Raw genomic sequence first — 19,873 nt, 5'->3', positions numbered from 1 at the left:
CAGTTGTAAGACACAAACGGTGGCTGTGTAATGGGAGCTTGTGTGCTCCAGTGCATCCTGGGATAGTGAATAAATAACTCAAGTTCAGGGATGCACATAACGTTCTATGTTATCTATGAAATGTAATGTTAACTGTGTTCAATGTGGAACATTTATGGATGTAATCTGTTTCAGAAGGTCAGTATGGATTGGTTGGTGCATTACATTTGATCTGGTGTTCACATATGAAGCAGCAAAACCCAATGTTGGCCAGTTTATATTTAGGAATACCACATAACTGAAAAAAAACTATGTTTTTTTACAGCCACACCCACCCATCATCACGGCCGCAGCTGTCTGAGACTACGAGTGTACGTCTGCTGCGCCACAGGTGAGTCTTTTACTGTTTTCTGTGTGTGTCTTTGTGTGCATGACTGTGTGTATGTGTGTGTGTGTTTGTGTGCGTGTGTGTGTGTGCGTGCTTGGTGTTTGACGTGTAATGCAGTGCTTGGATCTGTTTGCATACGGTACCTGCACCCATCTGGCCACTCTACCCCTCTGGCAGGTACCGGGCTCCCCACGAATCCTCCCACACACGCACAGACACACACACACACACACACACACACACACACCTGCTGCATACAGATGCAAACATAATCTAAATACAGTCTAAAACAGTCGGAGCTATTAATACTCCCCTGCAGCATTTTCACACACAGCACAGATCCCCCTTGCTCCTCTTGTCTCTCTCTTCCCGCTCTGCCTCCACAGCAGCAGATAGGAGCAGCTCCAGCTTTGAAGGCCCTCACCCCCGCCTCCCTCCCCTCCGCTCTACTCCCTCTTTCCTCCTCTTTCACCCCTCCTCCCTCGGTCCCTGTCAGAATCCATTTATTGCTGTGTGCTGTCAGTGGGTGGCTATGTATATGTAGTGTTAACCTCTCTCGCTCACTCTCCTGCCTTCCTTCCGTCTCTCAACCCTCTCTCACTCTCTCTCTCACACACACACACACACACACACACACACACACACACACACACACACACACACTCAGACTTTGATCCCTGGCCTGTCCGGTCCTTTTAACTTCCACAGCCCTGTAGTATTAACCTCTCCTCCCTCTCAGCCCCCTCCTCGCTCTCCTTCCCTTTTCAAACACTGCCTCTCTTCAGTTTGATCTGCCTCCCCTCACCTTCCCTCTTCTCTCTCGCTCTCTCTCTGGGCTGCTGGTGATTTTGGGGCTTGTCAGTCTGTCGAGGAGAATTTTTAACCCCCTACACCCTTGCCTTGCCGCTCTCTCACATGTTTCTCTCAAGGTGTCAAGTTATATCTAATGCCGCATTTCCACTGCATGGTAAGCCACGGTTCTGCTCGGCTCGGCTCGCTGGAGCAAAGTTGTGGATAGAACTTGCACAACATGGAAGATCTTGCAAACCAGACATTTGTAAATAGCCAAGCTACTGGGAATAGCAGCTAACACATATATATATTTACTCAACTGAGGTTTTTTAGAAAAGTCCAAGTTGCAAAACTACGGCCCAAACTAAGCCGTACACTAAGTACGCTGCACAACTGACAAAGTGCATATACGTTCCTTTGTTTTGCTTGAAAGGATTCAGCGAGTGTTGTGTTGAAGAGGATGTCGCAGCAGTTTCACGCGGCATCACAATGGCAATCAGCTAAGAATCCGGCCTCCACTGAGGCAGTGCTCTCTGCAGTGGAATACGAAATAGAGAAAAAGCCCTGGTACCAAAAATGAGTGGAGTGAAGTCGAGCCGAGCCGAACCATGCAGAGGAAATGAGGCATAATTAAAGTCTTTTGACTAAGAAAAATGGTTTAACCCACGTTCCCTCGCCCTTCCTCTTTTTTCTGTCTCACTCATTTTCATCTCTCTTTCTCGTTCAGCCTCTGACGTGGATGATGAGCCAGGGCCGACAGAACCAGACTACACGCTGAGACCAGGCCTAAAAATTGACGATATTGGTGAGTCACGCACACACTCACTTAAATACACCTGAAGTTGAGTGAGTGTGGAGCACAATTACCCGACCCGTCTAGATTCATGCAGACATAGACATCACAGCAGCCTCAGAATCGTGGAAATCATATGATTCACACTTTTCAAGCCGCCAGATTATGTTACAGACAATTATTCTGTTTGTTCCTATTTTCAATGAATGGACGAAAACCAACAAAGTGTGTCTCTTTTTTCCAATACTTTCTGATCTCCACAGACTCTGTGGCCACAATCCCAATTATTGGAGGCTTTGTGGTGGTCTAGTGACTAATTACAGCTCCAGGATGGTGTATGTGGGAAAGAACATGTCATCCTCATTTATGTTTTTTAATAATTTTTGGGCAACTATGAATATCTGTGACACAGAAGCCTGCAGGTAATACGAGGCTCCAATGAGAGACATTGGTAGCGAGTCCCCCTCACTGAGAAGCTTTCAAAATAAGGTCGACAAATTGCAAAAATAGGAACGTCATGGAAGTTCCACACTTTTCATCTCATGGGATTGTAGACAACAACACAATTGTACAATGTCACAAGCCTTATCCTTGAAATACTGATCCTTTATATCTGATGGGGTAGTCACCAGTTAATTTCCCATGCTGCATCAGAAGTGGCCAGCTCAAGTGAAATGTGCCGTTTTCAAAAGGGACCGTCAGCACAGTTAACTTCACAGCACCAGCTGGCTTGGCAAGCTGCTGATCGTGCTAAACAACTACATGCAAATTCATTTCACACTCGCCGTTTTCACCCGGATATGCAAAGAACACAGAGTTTCATGGTTAGTGACCAAAAAAGAACTCAATTCAGATTTCCTGTAGTCAACTTCTAGATCTTGCTCCCACTTTGCCCGCACATTGCTCTCGTCAAGGTTACACAACAGGTCACGTGATTCACGCTAAATCCATTAGCTCCGGAACTGTATGACATTTGGCACTGGTTTTAGGGCTGAGCAGTAAATCAGTAAGTGACAGACTTTAGGATAATCTCTCAGATGATCATGTGGTTACTGTTATGAGCAGCACAGTAACTAAACCAGAAATGTTGGTATCAATCATCATCCTGGCCGGCTTCCACACTTTTCTCCAAGGTAACCTGTAAAATATGGTGCTGAGTTGCCGCTAATCTGTGTGTGTGTGTGTGTGTGTGTGTGTGTGTGTGTGTGTGTGTGTGTGTGTGCGTGTGTGCGTGTGTGCATGCTCACATGCGTGCCTTTGCGTAATAAATCAGTCTGTTCTCATAACCGTGGTGAGAAAACTCATCACTGACTGCAGCAAATAGCTGCATGTCTTATGAGTTTGTCGAGATACTTCTCCCTCACTTCTTTTTCTCCCTCCATCATCCTTTCATCTAATTTTTCTCCCTCGCTCCATCTCCTTTCTCGATGCCCTCCTCATCCTCCTGCTCTTTAATTCCCATCTGCCATTTTTCCCCCCAGAGCACGAGTAGAAATGCAGTGGAGAGGAAAGCCACCAAAACTCAGTTTATTCACCTTTTGATGTGTGAAATTGAGTTTTTCCATTTTTTTTTCTTCAATAAATACGATATTAATCTTATGGTCATAGTATGCATTTAATGCTATCACAGTAAGCCATTTGAAAAAAATCTCAAATTATTTCAAGTTTCTTGTGTTTTTATCTGCTTTTGGAAAGCTGATTGGCGTTAGTTAACCCCTGCTTCTGTTTGCTACTCCAACACGTATTACATTCTTATCAAATGTACTCACCTCTTGTGTGGCTTCCTTCCTTTCCTGCAAATATGTTCAAACTCATAGCAAAAATATGCTCATTCCAGTAATGCATAGAGTTTTATTCAAGATACTTAATTACAATATCCACAATAGAATAAACAGAAACCCAAAAGGTTATTTCAACAGAAGAATAGTTATATTGGATGTTCTTGAACAGATAAGGAATGTGACCTACATGAAAATACTGTTAATATTAAGCGGACGGCTGACACAATAGCAGAGCACAAATTACCCCAGCTCCTGTGGGTCATTTTCACCTGTAGTGCTGTGTTGCCAATTAAATTAATAGGATAACTCAAGTGGCGCAAGAGGAAGTGAGGAAATCAGCAGGGAGATGTGAAATGAATTGAAAACAAAACAGCAGTGCGGTTTCCTATTCCTCTCCCTCATTCACAGCCCTGACTGCCAATTAGACTCATCACATCATAGTTTTAATTACTGTTATTCAAAGTTCACATCAGCACATTCGCACAAACACGAGGCGTCGTTGCAAACCGCTCGGTAGAAATCTGCCTGATTTCCGTGTCTGAACATTTTTCAGTAAGCTGAATGTTGCTGGTGTTGTAAACCACCCGTCCCTCTCCCCTATTTCCTGGCCGCTGCCCCTTTCAATCAGTGTCGACAGCTCAACAGTGGCTCCCTCCTGAATAGGGCCGCTAGTATTAGATTTCATTTAGATCTCATTTACAACGCAGATGGAACGGTGCTAGCAGCTCCCCGTGCAGCCATGTGATTACTGATGGCTTTCAGTGGGAGGATACTCATTTACCCACCCTGTTGGCTCAGGTTACTGCATCTGACGGTCAGGTCCAGCCATTAGTGGAGAGAATCAGAAGCTCTTTCTTTAATGGGGTTTATTGTACCAATTAGCACTCCTCTAAGTGACGGTGTGCTTGGGCCACTTTGCCGTGTCGGCAGGCAGAACACCGTTCAAACCGAATGTTTTTATAACATTTGTAGAGACGGTTATGTTATATGTTTTAGTTCAGAATATCTGGGTTTTATATTAAAAAAGAACTTCAGTTCCTGAGAGGCTTTCAAACCACTGTTTAAAGAAGATTTATATCTTCAAGTGGCAAAGGCTTTTTATTTATTTATCGTATCCCTGGTGCTTAGTAGGGCATTGCTCGGCGCAATAGTTAATAATATGAAAATGTGGCAAAAAAAATAAAACGCTGCAGTAATAGCTTAACGGTTATGCTTTCCAAATAATACGTATTATCTCTACTTACAGGGAGTCATACACCAGAGGGTACAGTTCAATTACATATATGAACACTGTAAAATGATGCCTGTTAAAGTAAATTTACCAGTTACAAGGAGGACTACGCAGCATCTAACAATAGTTGTGTTGTCTTTTGTGGCTCTGCACTTACTTACTTACGTTTTCAGGTCAGAGAGGGTACAATAAATTATGCTATTGTATCAATTATGTTTTGAACTGTATGGAGTTGCAATATTAAATCACATTCTGATCTCAGCACACAAATTATAATGCCTTTGATTGCCACATCGTTGAACTACAATACAAAATAATTATTAAGTATTTGTATTTGTCACTCAAGACTCATGAATTGTGTAACAAAGTATTAGGGATTCTACTTTTCAGGTCAATCATTAAACATAAACCACTACAGTTGATGCTACTGACACGCACACATCACAGTAAGAGACTAAGATATCTACTTCTTGTTCTTGTCAACACGACATTCAAATTCATAGACGCCTCTCGGTGTCTGAGCTTTCAAATTATCAGGCGGATGTTGCCTGTTTTTCTTCTCCAAAATGTGGCAAACACACACACACACGCAGTGATACACACAGCTTCCTCGTGCGAGCTGATGTTTGGTTCGGGAACGTGTCAGAAGGTCACGATGTACGTCACGTTCCCCCTGCACAGACATCGCGCCCATGATTAGGTGTTTATCTGTGACAGTCAGCGAGAAAGAGTGTGTATGAGGCGATTAGTGGAGCCACGCTTTAGAACCAGTTTTGGCGAGATGCTCCGCAGTCTGCCGCTTGGTCTTCGAAACCACATTCCTCTGTCGGTCAGCGCCAAGGTAGCAGTGTCCTGACCCCTCGGCTGCATGCTCGGTTACAGAGCGGTCAAAGCATTTAACCTGAGCTCCACTGCTGCATAGACCTCATTATATTGGCCGGCGGAGCATACCCAGAAGAGGCCATCTCTAAAACCAGGTGTCAGCCAGTCATTACTCTGCTGTCTGACCCACAAAGCTGCTGGAAATGTTCTGCAGCCTGATATGGAAACACTGAGAATATCCACACGTCTCTTGGATGCCATCAGACCATTAACACACGGACACTAATCAGCATCAGCCGTCGCCATGTTCAGACAGTGAATGACGCTACTGTCTGTTCTCCGGTCTCATTAATCAAGTGTAAGGAAGGCGTGTCGGGCCTCGCGTGTGTCTCATAAGTGCAGGCGTGCAGCGAACAGTCTGCTGTTTGTGCACGTCGACTAGACATCAGCGCTCAGCATGAAGCCCGCAACTAAAGACCGCAAACTATTTTTAGGACATCACCAGGTGTACATGGGGGGGGGGGTACTGTATATACAGTGTGTCTGGGTGTAAAGGGATGTGTCACTTTAGTATAACAATAAGAGCTCTCTGATAACAGCTGCAGCAGTCTGCCTCGGCCCTGCTGTTGTGTTGTCTCTATAGCGGACTTTAGAGGGAGTGTGACTCTGTGCAGCCAGCTGCCTTTTTTCAGTCAGACTCTTCCATTTAAAAAGTGTTTAGTAAAGGCCGGGCTGTGTAAGCCGATTATAGCTCAATTAGAAGCACAGATTAACTCTTTTTGCCTCATTTAAAGTTTTTAAAGTGCAGAAAAAATCCCTTTCCATCGTTCTTTACCTTTTTTTTCTTCTCTCTGCTTCTGTTTTTTTCAGATGAATTTAACCCTTTTGTCCCCAAACTGGAGAAGAGTGTCAGCGGAAGCAGCCCATCCAGGGATCGCCTTCTCCTCACCGTGACGATGCTCTTTCTGGCCAGTTTTTTCATCTCCTAGCAACGGCCATCCCATCAGCGTCACCATGCCAACTAGCCTTGGGAGGGTGTACAGTATCAGCGGATGGGAGAGTTGAGGAGGGGGGGAGTCAGGAGGAGAGAGAGGAGAATTAAGATACCACAAATAGAGCAGAAGGCAAGAAGAGCAAGAAATGAGAGTTTTCAAGCATCACGGTGTGAATGCGTGCGATTGTGTGTGTGTGTGTGTGTGTGTGTGTGTGTGTGTGTGTGTGTGTGTGTGTGTGTGTGTGTGTGTGTGTGTGTGTACAGCTGTGTGTCTGAGGGAGTGTGGTTTTGGTGGAGTTGAAAGACCTTCAGGCACTCAGTGACACAGACTGAACCGTATGTTGCATCAAAGTCAGCCTGTGTGTGTGTGTGTGTGTGTGTGTGTGTGTGTGTGTGTGTGTGTGTGTGTGTGTGTGTGTGTGTGTGTGTGTGTGTGTGAGAGTGTCTGAACAGGCCATAGTTTGAGCTTGTTGAATCATGCACACCACACAAAAGCATTTATACACCAGGAGAGGCGAGGCTGAAATCCGAGTAAAAAGAAGAAAAAGCATCAAATCCACCCACCCAATTGAAAATAATTTGAAGACTTTCCCCTGGATCTGATTGGCTGAAACACTTCCTTAGCGGTAGTTGCCATAGTTTCTTGCAACAAGAATTAAACTGACCTCAAATGAACTGAATCAGATAGATTTCATCACAACTGAACTGAAATTGCCTTTTGTTGTTGTTCTTCTTCTTCTTCGTGGTGTTGTTGTTGTTGTTGTTGTTGATGATCTTGATGTTGGGAACTTGTCCCAGTCCACGGAGAGGGGGCGGGGGGGGTGGTGAAAGGAACCAGTTGATGACCTACGCAGGTCCTGTGTAGGAGACTAGTCAAAGTAGCTGATAGTTCATGAACACACCCTGGGACTCCAGTGTTTTAGCTCTCCACTCGGCCTGCAGCACGTCTCTGAGGAAGCACAGGACGGGGTCGGAGCATTTAAACCACAAATCATCCCCCTGAAACAAAAGAAAGTGGCTTTGCTGTAGATGTGCCGCTGACACCGAAACTGCAAAGGGTGTGTTGCTGTTTAAGTCGCTGTGTCTACTTTTCTGTCCGGCCTTTGAAGTACTGGGTTACTCCTCTGTCATCTCTGAGGTTAAAGAAGCACACGATGGCTACGGGGCGGCCATGGACACACTCAGCAATACTGCCCTCCTCTCAGCCCACTGCAGGCTGATGGAGGAGAGCAGGAGGAGAGCAAGAGGAGCGGGGAGGCGGGACGGAGGAGGAAGAACAGTCGCTCGCACAACAGGTTCGGTCAACAAGACATAAGGACAATAAGACGCTCTCCACTGATCAATGCTGGAGCAGCGTCCCGCTCTACGATCTCATCTCTGAAAACCCATTCGTCAGATGCCACATGTAAACGTTTTTCTGTTCCTGAATGAGCGCTTGTGTGTGCTTGAACGAGAAAACATGTGTGCCACGTGTGTGTGTGTGTGTGTGTGTTTGAGAGCGAGAGAGACTATTTTAAGTGGTACTAACAGCCTGAAAATACATCCACATACTGTATATCTTGCAAAATGCAAAATCAAAATGCAAAATCAAAAAAAAAAAATCAAAACACAAACTAAAGCAACAAGTAATACATACAAACCAAGTGCTTTGGTGGGGAGGTTCGGCAATTCAAAACTAAAACAGCTGTACCAGTCGGGTGCTCCAGAATAACGTTTCCATAGCAACTAGCACCTTATTCACCATGGTTACCCCACCCTGCCAAACGATGGACTCTAGTAGGGCATGGCTTACCATAGTAGCTGATAACAATGATGAAGGTGAAGATGATTATAATGACGACGACGATGATGATGATGGACTGCGAGCTGGCCGACCAGGTCACGCAGCAGCTCACCCACCGCCATGTGAGGCGTTCAAGTACTCGTGTAAATGTTATAACGGACAAAGAATGGAATAACCTATGTGTTAAAATTTGCCAAGGTGAAATGTGATGTAAGCATTTTACAAACTCGAAACTCAGTTTTCTTGTGTGTTTTTTTTAATGTTTTTATTATTTCGTTGAGTTTACTGTGGTGTATTTTTGGTTATCTTGAGGGGGAAAGACGGGGGTTTAAAAGTTGTAAAATTGGGTGAGTTGAGCCATATGTAAACTTGGGCTGCACTCTGAGTCTCTTTGACAGAGCTGTGGCGATTTAAAGGACACTTTCCCAACTATACACATGTTGTCAAATGTCTCCTGTGGCTCTGGAGGGATCTTTTAAAAAAATGGAGGGAATAACCCTGATGATGTCACCTGGGTTGGTTTGGAGTTGGTAACCAGTTCAAGGAAGGGATAATTATACTTCCTCAAGAGGTATACTTATTTGAAAGACGAGAAGAAAGTCTGAAATCATAAACGCTTTGTGTGATATTTGTATTCTGCTTAAAGGTGCTTCATTCGAGCATTAATGTAGCAGCAAACCACTATTTGCAATGTGACGCCATGGTGGAGTAATGTCTACCTGAGCTCCCTCGCTGCGTGTTGTTCTTCTTGCTTTGGTGACATGGTCGGGCCGGCCGCGCGTGCTTTTAGCGCACGTGAGCGCGTCCCACTGGCTCGCACGCGCTGCTCTGCATTCATTCAGAGGTTTCAGCCGATGACGTCGTCCTGAACAAGCGTAGCAGCCGCCCTCCGGTTCTTCTCAGGTAAACGCTGATCATTCTGTCAGCACTTTTGCCGTTGTTTGCACCCTTAGTGCCGGCTCAGCCTTTGCCATGTTGAGAGCCGTTAAGAAACAATAGAAAATGCTCCAAATCTCGTATTCAGCACCTTTAAGTATTTCATGAGGAGTCAGACTCGTTTTGCGGGGAGGGTTCAGTTCTGGGAAGTACAGTTCCTGGGGTTTTCTGACCGAGAGGACCGAGAGGTGTCCAGTCCACTAGGTTGGGAAACCTTTGTTATGTGTTAAATCCAGAAGGAAAACAAACTTTTCATCATTGTGTGCTTGAAGTTTGGGAGTATTGTGGCTTGTTTTTCTCCAAAGGACAGTGTCAATCAACAAAACGTCAAGGAACAGCTCTTGAGTTAACCACAAAAGCACACGGTGTCAAATAGAAAATGTAATAAAAGTGATAGCTTTTGCCAACCAGACAAGAGATTATACAGGTGGGGAGGAACAGGGACCGCGTGGTTTTGGAGCATCATTGAGAACAGTGTGAACCAACCCAGGTGTATATATGGCTCTCGGTGGGAGGGCCAGGTAGGAAAGGTGTTGGGTCCTGGTGTGGACTGGGAGGGTTGAAGAGCTGTACAAGAGGTTCAATCACTCTTCAAGAAGTTGCACTTAAGAACTTAGACACGAGAGTAAGAAAGTGTGCTGTTGTGTGCCCGTCTGAATGTGTGTGTATGTGTGTGTCAGGGAGAGTAAGAGCTCATTTCTGTTCATCACTTCATAACTGTGTGCAGGAGCTTTAGAGTGAGATGCTGTCTGTCTTTGTGTGTGTGTGTGTGTGTGTGTGTGTGTGTGTGTGTGTGTGTGTGTGTGTGTGTGGCTGACTGAATGAGTAAGCAAAAGTCTTTTTGTTTCTGCTCTTCCCATGTGCGTGTGAGTGAGAGGGAGTGACCGATTTTTGTCTGGCAAAAGAAAAAAAAAGCATTTAATAATGTTGGAAACAACAATTACAATCATGTTTACCTTCGACTGGAATGACTTTAAATGAACTTGAAAATAAACTGTAAACTGAACAAACCATAACAGAGGTAATAACAATGATCATGATAACAAAAATAATAAGCTTACAAATCTTACTTTTAACAAGATGTGTGTTCGGCTCTTTATTTTCCTCCCTTTTCTAATCCTCCCTCCCCCCCGCCTCTCGCCCTCCCTGCTCTCTCTGTCTTTGAGGATCAGAAAAAAAGGGACCAAGCATGGAGCTAATCCAAGACAACAGATGGAGGGGTTACAGGAAAGGTTTTTCCTGGTATATTCAGTTCTGTGTAGATAATGTTATTTGGGAGCTCACAGATGTGATTTTCCATATCAAAGTTGGTGTGGCGACGCTCTCCCTCAGCAGTAATACCTTGACACGCTCCGATTAGGAGAGATAAGCGCTTCAATCACCAGCTCAACATTTGAATGACAAAGGGACAGGCCAGCAGTGTGTACCTGTGTGTCTGCTGCTGGCTGATGGAGGGATAAAGCTGCCAGGCTCGCTGTCTGATGTATGCAACAGGTCCTTGTCATGCGGGAGATATTCTGGACGTGAGTGACAGCAGAGCACAAAGAGGAAGATCGACAGACGGAGGTCAGCACTGGGTTCTCTGTTGTAGTAAGAAGAAGGTTGAAAAGACAAAGGTCATGTTCACAGAGACAATCTTCCAGCAGCAAAGTTGTGTAAGTTGAGGTTTGGGTTTTGGAAGGTAAGTAAATAAAACCTGAAACAAAGCGACACTAACCAAGCTGGTGTATGCTTGAAAGGTGTTTGTGAAAAGGTTCTTCTTAGTTTTCACAATGGGAGAAAAATAAATAACCAAAGAAACTTCTCAAGGCATTCCTGCAACATAAGCACTTCTGTGTTCGCCTTCTCCATTCCAGTCTATTCAATTAAATAGTTTGTATAGCCCAAAATTACAAATTTTCCTTGGAGGGTTTTACAATCTGTACACATACAACATCCTCTGGCCCGGGACCATCACATCGGTGCAGGAAAAACTCCCCCAAAAAACCTTTAAGGGGAGAAAAAGTAAGACGCCTAGGGAGATCCAGAGATGTATAATAGATGTAATCTATAAATAATTAAATCTGTCCGTCAATCGAAGCAGAACGAACATTCACTGGTTCAAGCTTTTTAACTGTAAACATGTATTGCTTTTCTTATTCTCATGTGATGGTGAACTGAGTATCTTGGGTTTTTGACCATGGGTCGAACAAAACAGGCAAAGTTAGGATTTGACCTTGAGATTTAGGAAATTATGACTGAGAAAAAAAAATTATATTTTCTTTTGTTCATATTTCAGAAACCAAATGGTCTACAGGTAGTGTTTCCTTCTCAGAAAATGTATTTTGGCTGGAGTGTCACTTTAATGAGATAGGATCCCAAAGTTCTGGCTCCAACCGATACAGTAGGTTAGAAGATGGGTCCAGTTGTTTGCTTTAACTCCCAATCGGTGTGGAAAACACATGCGCATCTGTCTTTCACAGGTTAAAAAAAACAGAGGTGCTCCAGTGTTTTGCGTTCTTAACACTGTGATGAGGTGTCTTGCTGATCTAATGTTTGGGGAAAAAGCAACATGATCTTTTCCATTTGGAAGCGGACACATCATCAGCCCTGCGGAAGAGGATCCAGGCAGTGAGTCAGACAAGAAGTGAACTCGATGGATGAGTGCTGACTGGCAATCAACAAACCGTATTCTGGTAACAATATGTCTGCTTTTCCAAGAATCACCATCATGACTCACTTCTGGGTTACTTCCAGACATTTTTGTTGATTTTTTTAAATAGTCAAAGCACTCCCTCCCTTATGAATCTCGGGCCATTATTCTTCACAAGGCTATAAGCCCTTTTCACAGCAGCCATTTCCACGTCCTTTGTAGGTTAAACACAGGCACAATCAATACCATTCATTATGGCCCTGTTGTATTTAGGTGCTACATGCTGTGTGCTGCATTCTGCATGATGGCTCACTGGAGTCACACACACACAAAGGTAATTGACCAAAGCTTGAAAAACTGATTGAGTTTATTAAAGAGACAAAGTTTGCAGCATGAACAATTGTGAATTCACTTAATTCTTAGTTCTATTTGACATGTCCACGCAGTAACCAAAGTGAACCACTTGGAGCCGCTGTTCAGTCACAGCTTTGGTGAGAAGAGGTGCTGCTCCCTTGTGCCCTGCCTTGTAATCCTTTATCTGAATACATGCATTACAGCCACAATGGCCATTGTATAAGTGGAGTTGGGATTAAACATGCAGATCTATTTGACTGGCTTATGATATAACAGAGTATTTGCATCATGTTGAAGGCAAGTGAATTCATAGAGAGCGTTTTCTATGGCAGTGGATATCAGCCATTAAAAAAGTATGCAGAAGGCATCCAAGCCTTCTGCAAATTCTTGCAGTCAGGAATGTCATGGCAGTGTTTTCCGTCTGCATTCATTTATCACAATGAGTTAAGCTGAAGAGAAAATGTTCTGCCGTCTCTGATTGTGTTTGTTTAACAGAGAAACCAATGTTATGCATGGGCAGGCGTGTAAATATGAAGCTGTTTGCACTAGGCTCGTTCTACCAGTATCTGAAACACACACACATGCACACAATGTAACTCTTTTGTTAGGAATTCTGACATCTACAATTAACTGTCTCCACTGCATGTCTGACCTGAAGTCTCAAAGAAGTGAGGAACATGTTTAGCTTCATTTCACTCTGTGTTAAAGGGTTATGGCCTTCTAAAGGTCTTATGTATTAAAAGAAATGCCATGATTAATTCAAACGTGGGTTTTATTTTTGTAACTCAGGACATCTGTCCTATTGATTGATGTATTTAATTAATCTAAGATCCCAAAACGCAGGAACCTTCGCAACAAATAGGTCCAGTGGGCCAACAAATACATGGTCATACAACTAAACACACAGTTTGGACCGATTAGCTACCACTTTATTCAATGATGCAAATATTGCCTCATGAGGGAAACTATGCTATAGGTCAAAGTTGAACCACAGAGTTAATCTCAACACTCAATTGTAGTAATGTGTTGTCAGAACCGATCGAGCCTGAGCTACAAAAATAAAACAAATTGCAATAAACTGTGACTTTCATTCAATATCATGGTCTTGATCATTAAGAAATGATCAGCCCCTCCACACCCATCCTACAACACCCAAAGACACATACGCAGAAAGAAAGACGACGACACACATGAAACAGATGATCTGCTCCCCTGTCTGCTCTTAGTCACGTCTGTGTGGGGATGAGCCCAGTGACTGGCGGAGCGACAAAGAAAAGGAAGTCCTCCCACTCTGCTTTATGGCCCCTGCTTCAAAAACATGCTCCTCGCCACGTGAACTCGCCTCTCAGCTAGAAAACTAATTCAATCAACAAGCCTTGAATAAAGTATGCTATCCAGTCCCAGGCGTTGCACTGGGCAGAAGGGCTGTGTGTGTGTGTGTGTGTGTGTGTGTGTGTGTGTGTGTGTGTGTGTGTGTGTGTGTGTGTGTGTGGCACCTTTTCATAGCTAAATCTTGTTTTTGTTTTTCTTCACTTTGAAAAAAAGAAAACTCACAGATGTTTAAGGTCTGAGAGGAATTTTGGTTACACCCCTTTATGGTTGACGCCAAAACCGGTCTCTTTAGCGCTTCGAGGGTTTAACGATGCAATTTCATCACTGATCACTGATGCCGATAATTCCATTTCTCAAACCTCATGGTACAAGCCTTTAGGTTGAAGCAATGATCTGTGTCATTTTCATATAAATACATTTCTATTCCATTTCAAATCAACTCATTTCATATTTCATTTAACCTTGGAGGCTTCCAGGAAAAATCTAGAGAACAGCAAGTGATGCATGCGTATTTATGAGAGGAGTAACAGGGAGTTCCTTGGAGTGGATAGAGGAAAACTAACATTATTATGGATGTTGAAAACCACCAACTCAAACTGCGTCATGGAAATCAAAAGAAAGAGACAGAGATGCACTGGAAACACTTTTCTTAAGTTACTTGATTTGCCATTTTACAAAAATGTTTTACATACTGTTTGTTTAAGGTTTTACAATCTACAGACATAATCACTCTTTCACATTCACAATGTAAGGAGCACAACGGTGAGGAACTGAGAGAGCAAAGCTGAACGACCCTCTCCACCCTGTCTGTCTGTTACTTGGTCTGTTCGGCTGCTTTAATCAGCTAAATGGCAACACCTGTGTGTCAGTGCTCTTTTAATAAACAACCCTCATGGGGCTCAGTTGCTGGTTCTCTCTCCTCCATGAAACGCCCATGAGGCCCTTGGTTATGGTTTGTGTTGCAGTGTCATACAACATGGCTCATGCACTCTCCTACTCCTAATCTACTTATTCCACATGCCAATATTAAATTTATTTTTCTGTTGTGAATTCATTTTTAAAAAGTGTGTTAATTTGCCTGGCCGTGTGCATCTCCCTCTTTTGTTATGAAGGTTATGTGGTGACAAGTCGGGGTTCAGTGGTCCAATTTGATTTGTTAGAGACCATTGTTGGTCCTTGACATGAGTGGGCAGGTGTGAGCCAGTAGCAGTGATTGCATGGACCTCTAGTGTGTTTTAAATTCTGAGTTTTTTTGTGGTCCGTTTGGGCTCGCTGCTTTTTAATTCTTTTAGTTTGTGGGGCCTCACTGGTCTCCAGATTAAAGTGATGAAAAAGCCTGTGCTCGTCATTCGTTTGGTATAGGAAGACTTCCACATTGGTTTGGTGAGCATTATTACTTTCTCCATCGTGCACTACTGATCTGGGCAACATTGTCTGTTGAGACCTTAGTCATGGTCTGTTATAGCAGGGATTGAGGATTTAACCTGTTAAGCCATCGCGTCCCCCATTTGGGGGACCTTTTTATATCAGGGAACTCAAGAATAAATCATGGTATAAATCCCTCCCCCCCCCCAAAAAAAAACATGTTAGGTATCAAACTAAACATAAAAATCAGGGCTACAATAATATATAATCCCAATGTACAACCTCTAAACACAACGCAAACAATAAATAGGGTTAGGGTTAGCTTTATTGTCAGGGATTTATTTTATTTTTGCACTTGAATATTAGCAGAGTGAAAGATGGCTTGAGGAAAACGTAAAGGCCATGGTTCAACTGCAGTTGGCTGAGAAAGGTGAGCTGTTGCTAAGCAGGAGGGACTCGTCTGTCAGTAGCAGCACAGTCACTTTCAGTTCGGTTGGGAAACTTGTATTGCTTTTATTACAGGAGTCTCATGAAAAAGGTAAACAATTGGAATTGATAGGAGCCTGAAGGGCAAAGGATTGAGATAAGCTGGAGGTGGATAAACAAGAGGCAGTGGAGCGGTTGCGGTGTTAGACATGGAGGAATACATTGTGTGGCAACAGAGTGATGTTGGTAAGTTAGAGATGGTACACTTTCTCGGGATGCTTTGCGAGGAGAAGAAAGTTAATTTCTGCCAGGGTCTCCTTTGCGTCATTTGCCTAAATTCAATGAGAAGGATCCTGATATATATATTTTTCTTCTGTTTGACCACCATTTTCTTGCTTGTGAAATCCGCTCAGAGTTGGACCAGTTCAGAAAAGCACATGAGGCGGGTGCATCTTTCTGTAATGACAACATAACTTGTAAATCAGTCGAGGCTTCTGTACTGAAGGCGTATGCGTTGGTCCCAGAGGCGTATCGCCAGCGGTTTAGGATGTGAAGAACGACGTCTAACCAGTCACACATGGAGTTTGCAAAGGAGCTGACGAATCATTATTTGGTGCATGTCCTCTGACGTTGAACATTTTGAGAGTCTGTACAATTTGGTCATCATGGATAAGTTTAAGGGGTTTGAGGTTTGAGGGGTTTCTAACGCAGGCTGATGGTGACACTAAGGTGCCCGTTAAGATTTTGAGAGATACAGGTGCTGTCAACTGACGGTTACTGGGGGATGTTGTGTGCATCTGCGTCTTTTTTTCATGAATGTGCGGCCCGGTTTGGGCCCATTGCCATCAGACATTAAAATGCCATCAGACACCTACCAATGAAATGTCGGGTCCCCTTCTGACAGCCGCGAAGCAGATGATATTCTGACTGCAGCTGAAAGCATCGCAGTTCTCTACATCTTTTTATTTGAAGGCCCAAGGAGATTTAGTAATGCCCCTAGAGAGCATCACGCTAAATAAATGAAAAAAGTTATTGTCCTGTAGATTAAGTTATTTGCTAACATTACACCATTTTAATTGTTTTCTCATAAAGCAAAATAGATTTTATTCTCTGAAATTCCCCGTAGTTGTTCTGAATCGTGAAGTTATGACCGATTGTGTCTCTTTAGACGAAAATGCATACAGTAAAAGTAATTTAGTTTGGATGCACTTAGAGTCGGAGTCCATTTCCTCCCTTCAGACCAACAACCACATCCCCCTACTTTATTACTCGGTGGACATTTTTAACCAACTCCATCTCAGACTTTGAGCTGTTATGACAGTGTTGAATGTTACAAATTTCTTTATTTAATCTTCTGTCCAGTTTGCTCCATCTTCCTTATTTGTACATTTCCCTTCTCCCCGACTCCTCATCCCTCACATGGATGCAACGTGCTTGGCCCCATCACATCTTGGCACTGCCTGCTTCTCCGTCTCTCCATGTTCTCATCCTCCCTCTGAACGGCTGCTCTGACACTGTCAGTTGCCCTCAGATTCATGTGCTTGGTGTTTGTCACTGCTTGGCTTTCCCCCTCGTCTTCTCATCACATGTCCCCCCTCGTCCCTAAATTTAGCACTAATCCTCTACTTCTGAGTCAGCATCTGTACAGGCCGAAACGGATGGGAGGGTTATATGTACTGTCTGACAGACACATCCATACACATTAATAAATACACACTGGAAATGAAAGACTATTAATACCACTCTTGAGACTGGAGATTCAAAAAGTTATCATTCAACTCATCCCGTGTAGTTTGTCAGGTCAAGATATCAGAAAAACATAGTTTATATATATATATATATATATATATATATATATCACCCATATGACAGTGTTTCCGCATGCTTATTAAACATTGTGTGATATCTTGGAACTGGTCTTAAGGTCGGACAAGGTATCGGATTGACTTAATGGCTTTAGATTTAATTGATTAATCAGAGCGGTCTAACTCTAACCCGTCATGTCCTCTTTTCTTATCCTGTAATCACCAGATTATCCGCCCTCAGATTTCCGGAGTGACGGTCTCTGTTCTGGATTTTTTTGCATTTCTGACGACAACAACTTGTTCTTATGTGACACGCGTGGGTTGGAGCCCACATAATACTAACCTCTCTGCGATCCATTGTATGGCGTTTGTATCTTTTTTGCATGTTTTTCCTGAGACTAATTGTTGCCAAAGAATATAAAATGGTACTCCTGTTTCAAAATGTGATCACAAGCAAAAGTTAACCTAAAACCAAAATAAATCCACTTTTACAACAACAAACAAAATCAGAATCTATCTGAATCTTTATTTTTAACCAAAAACTAATCCCAGCTCAAGGTCCTCTTACGGTTTTCTTTCTTTCTAAAACTTCTGAACTCATCACGTGGTCTCCATCAGTGGATCATGTTTAGGCTTAACTTTGAGCCTAATTGTCATGCTAAAATTCCTGCTGCTGGTTTTTTCCGAATTGTGAACACAACCGTAAACGGGCCTTAAGTTTCTATTAGGATCAGTTTACTAACAAAATATACATTTTTAATCTTTAATTATGTATGCAAAATGATCTATAATTAAGTATCAAAACTACAAATTAAACCTCTAGTTAACAACAATTTAAGGAACTTTTCAAACCTGCTGATTTCTGTAAATAACCCACAGATGACACTGGTGCCGTGAGGTGACATGGGTACTGAGTAGGGATGGGCATTGTTTGAGTTTTTTCCGATACCGGTGCTAAACCGATAGTTTTAAAACGATACCGGTGCCTAAACGGTGCCTGAACCGATACTTTTTTATTGCCAAGGAAATTCCTTTTCTTAAAATTGAACAATATATTAACTGTTTAAAGTATACTTTACATATAAATAAATACACGCAACATACTTGTCTTAAAACTACAGCTTCAAACCTTTTAACTTCAAACGATGAACAATATATATTTAAAAAAGAACAGACACAAGCATCAGGTGGCCTGATGGGACCGTGTGCAACAGAACTCAGACACTGTTGGATTCTACAAACTGCTGCTTTACTGGACTACACGTCATCATTAATATCAACTTGAGAGATTTGTTCCAGCAAGCCGAGGACTGACGTTCAAAAGGTCGTGCTCGTGTCTGCAGCGATCTCTGTGTGCGCGCGCTGTGAGTGTTGTGTGAGCGCTGGAAGCCCCGCCCCCTTGAGCCCCGCTCTGCATGCCGGCGGACAACAGAGAGTGGAGGAGTGAGCTCTGATCCGCGCTATTTTAATAGTATCGATACATCAAAATCCTATCGTTTTTAACGTACGGGTACCGCGCTACCTTTTTAGTATCTATATACCGAGCAACATTACAGAGTAGTGTAAAAAAAAGTATTTAAATCGGCTCAGGCACCGGAAGAAAGCACCGAAATCTGCGTTGCTTTTCGGTCCGGTAGGTACCGGACGTGTTGTTCTCGGTACCCAACCCTAGTCCTGAGTGGGACACATGTATGAGCTCGTCTGAATCATCTCAGGCGTCAAAAACATGACACACATGCTCATCTACATGCCCTCAGACACCTTCGTGGTGTAAATTCACAGATGCATAGACACGCAGGGCTACCATCATGCTGGACATATTGTGTTGTGTGTCATAGATTTGTTCACATGTGCATGCATAGCACCCATTATGACTACTGTTGCATTCGTGCATATATTCATTTATATTCATGCCACACGTGAAAAAAATATGTCTACTTCACAACTTAAATGGGAGTTCAGGATGACAGAAATGAGTCTCCGATACATAACGAGGGGCAGAGGCTCTTCAGACTTTTTGTGACCGTGTTAAATTAAAATGCAATTCAAATATACTTTCTGCTGCACTGCAGTGTCACAGATGAACAGTTAAAATGATTTAAAAACCCCAAATACTCCGTCCCTGTAGATTTGAAATTAGGCTTTAACAAATCTTTAATGTACTTGTTTGCAGTCTGTTATCCCAGATTCCAATTTGGCAAGTGATCACGAAGGAAAAAAGCATCCAACATGTTTATAAATTCTTCTTTAATAACCACATCTGCTGCATAATAGACTTACTATTTGAGAAAGTATGTTTTCTTCTATTGATGCCAGCATAACAAGGCACTGGAGAATAACATAGAAGTTATGTATTGAGCCACTAAAGTGCAAGTTCTAATGACATTTTCATCCTTTTTATACTGCTATTAAAAACAAAAACTTAAAGGAATAGTCACACTTACTCACGAGAGATGGATG

The 19,873-nt window shown here is 43.0% G+C and overlaps 1 protein-coding gene across 1 annotated transcript in view; it reads left to right on the top strand.

Moving 5' to 3' along the window:
* Positions 1–6,775, top strand: part of efna3b (ephrin-A3b) — a gene marked incomplete at its 3' end in the record, with an annotated part of 48,600 nt that extends 41,825 nt beyond the window's left edge. The window contains exons 3-5 of the mRNA XM_079226929.1: positions 305–370; positions 1,887–1,964; positions 6,657–6,775. Coding sequence (XP_079083055.1) covers positions 305–370; positions 1,887–1,964; positions 6,657–6,775 — 263 coding nt within the window. The remainder of the gene's footprint in view (positions 1–304; positions 371–1,886; positions 1,965–6,656) is intronic.
* Positions 6,776–19,873: the final 13,098 nt, after the last annotated feature.

This window comes from Taurulus bubalis, assembly GCF_910589615.1.
Source record: "Taurulus bubalis genome assembly, chromosome: 12".
Classification (NCBI taxonomy): Eukaryota; Metazoa; Chordata; class Actinopteri; order Perciformes; family Cottidae; genus Taurulus; species Taurulus bubalis.
Note: the sequence above shows the minus strand (reverse complement) of the source record. Positions and strands in the feature narration are given on the sequence as shown.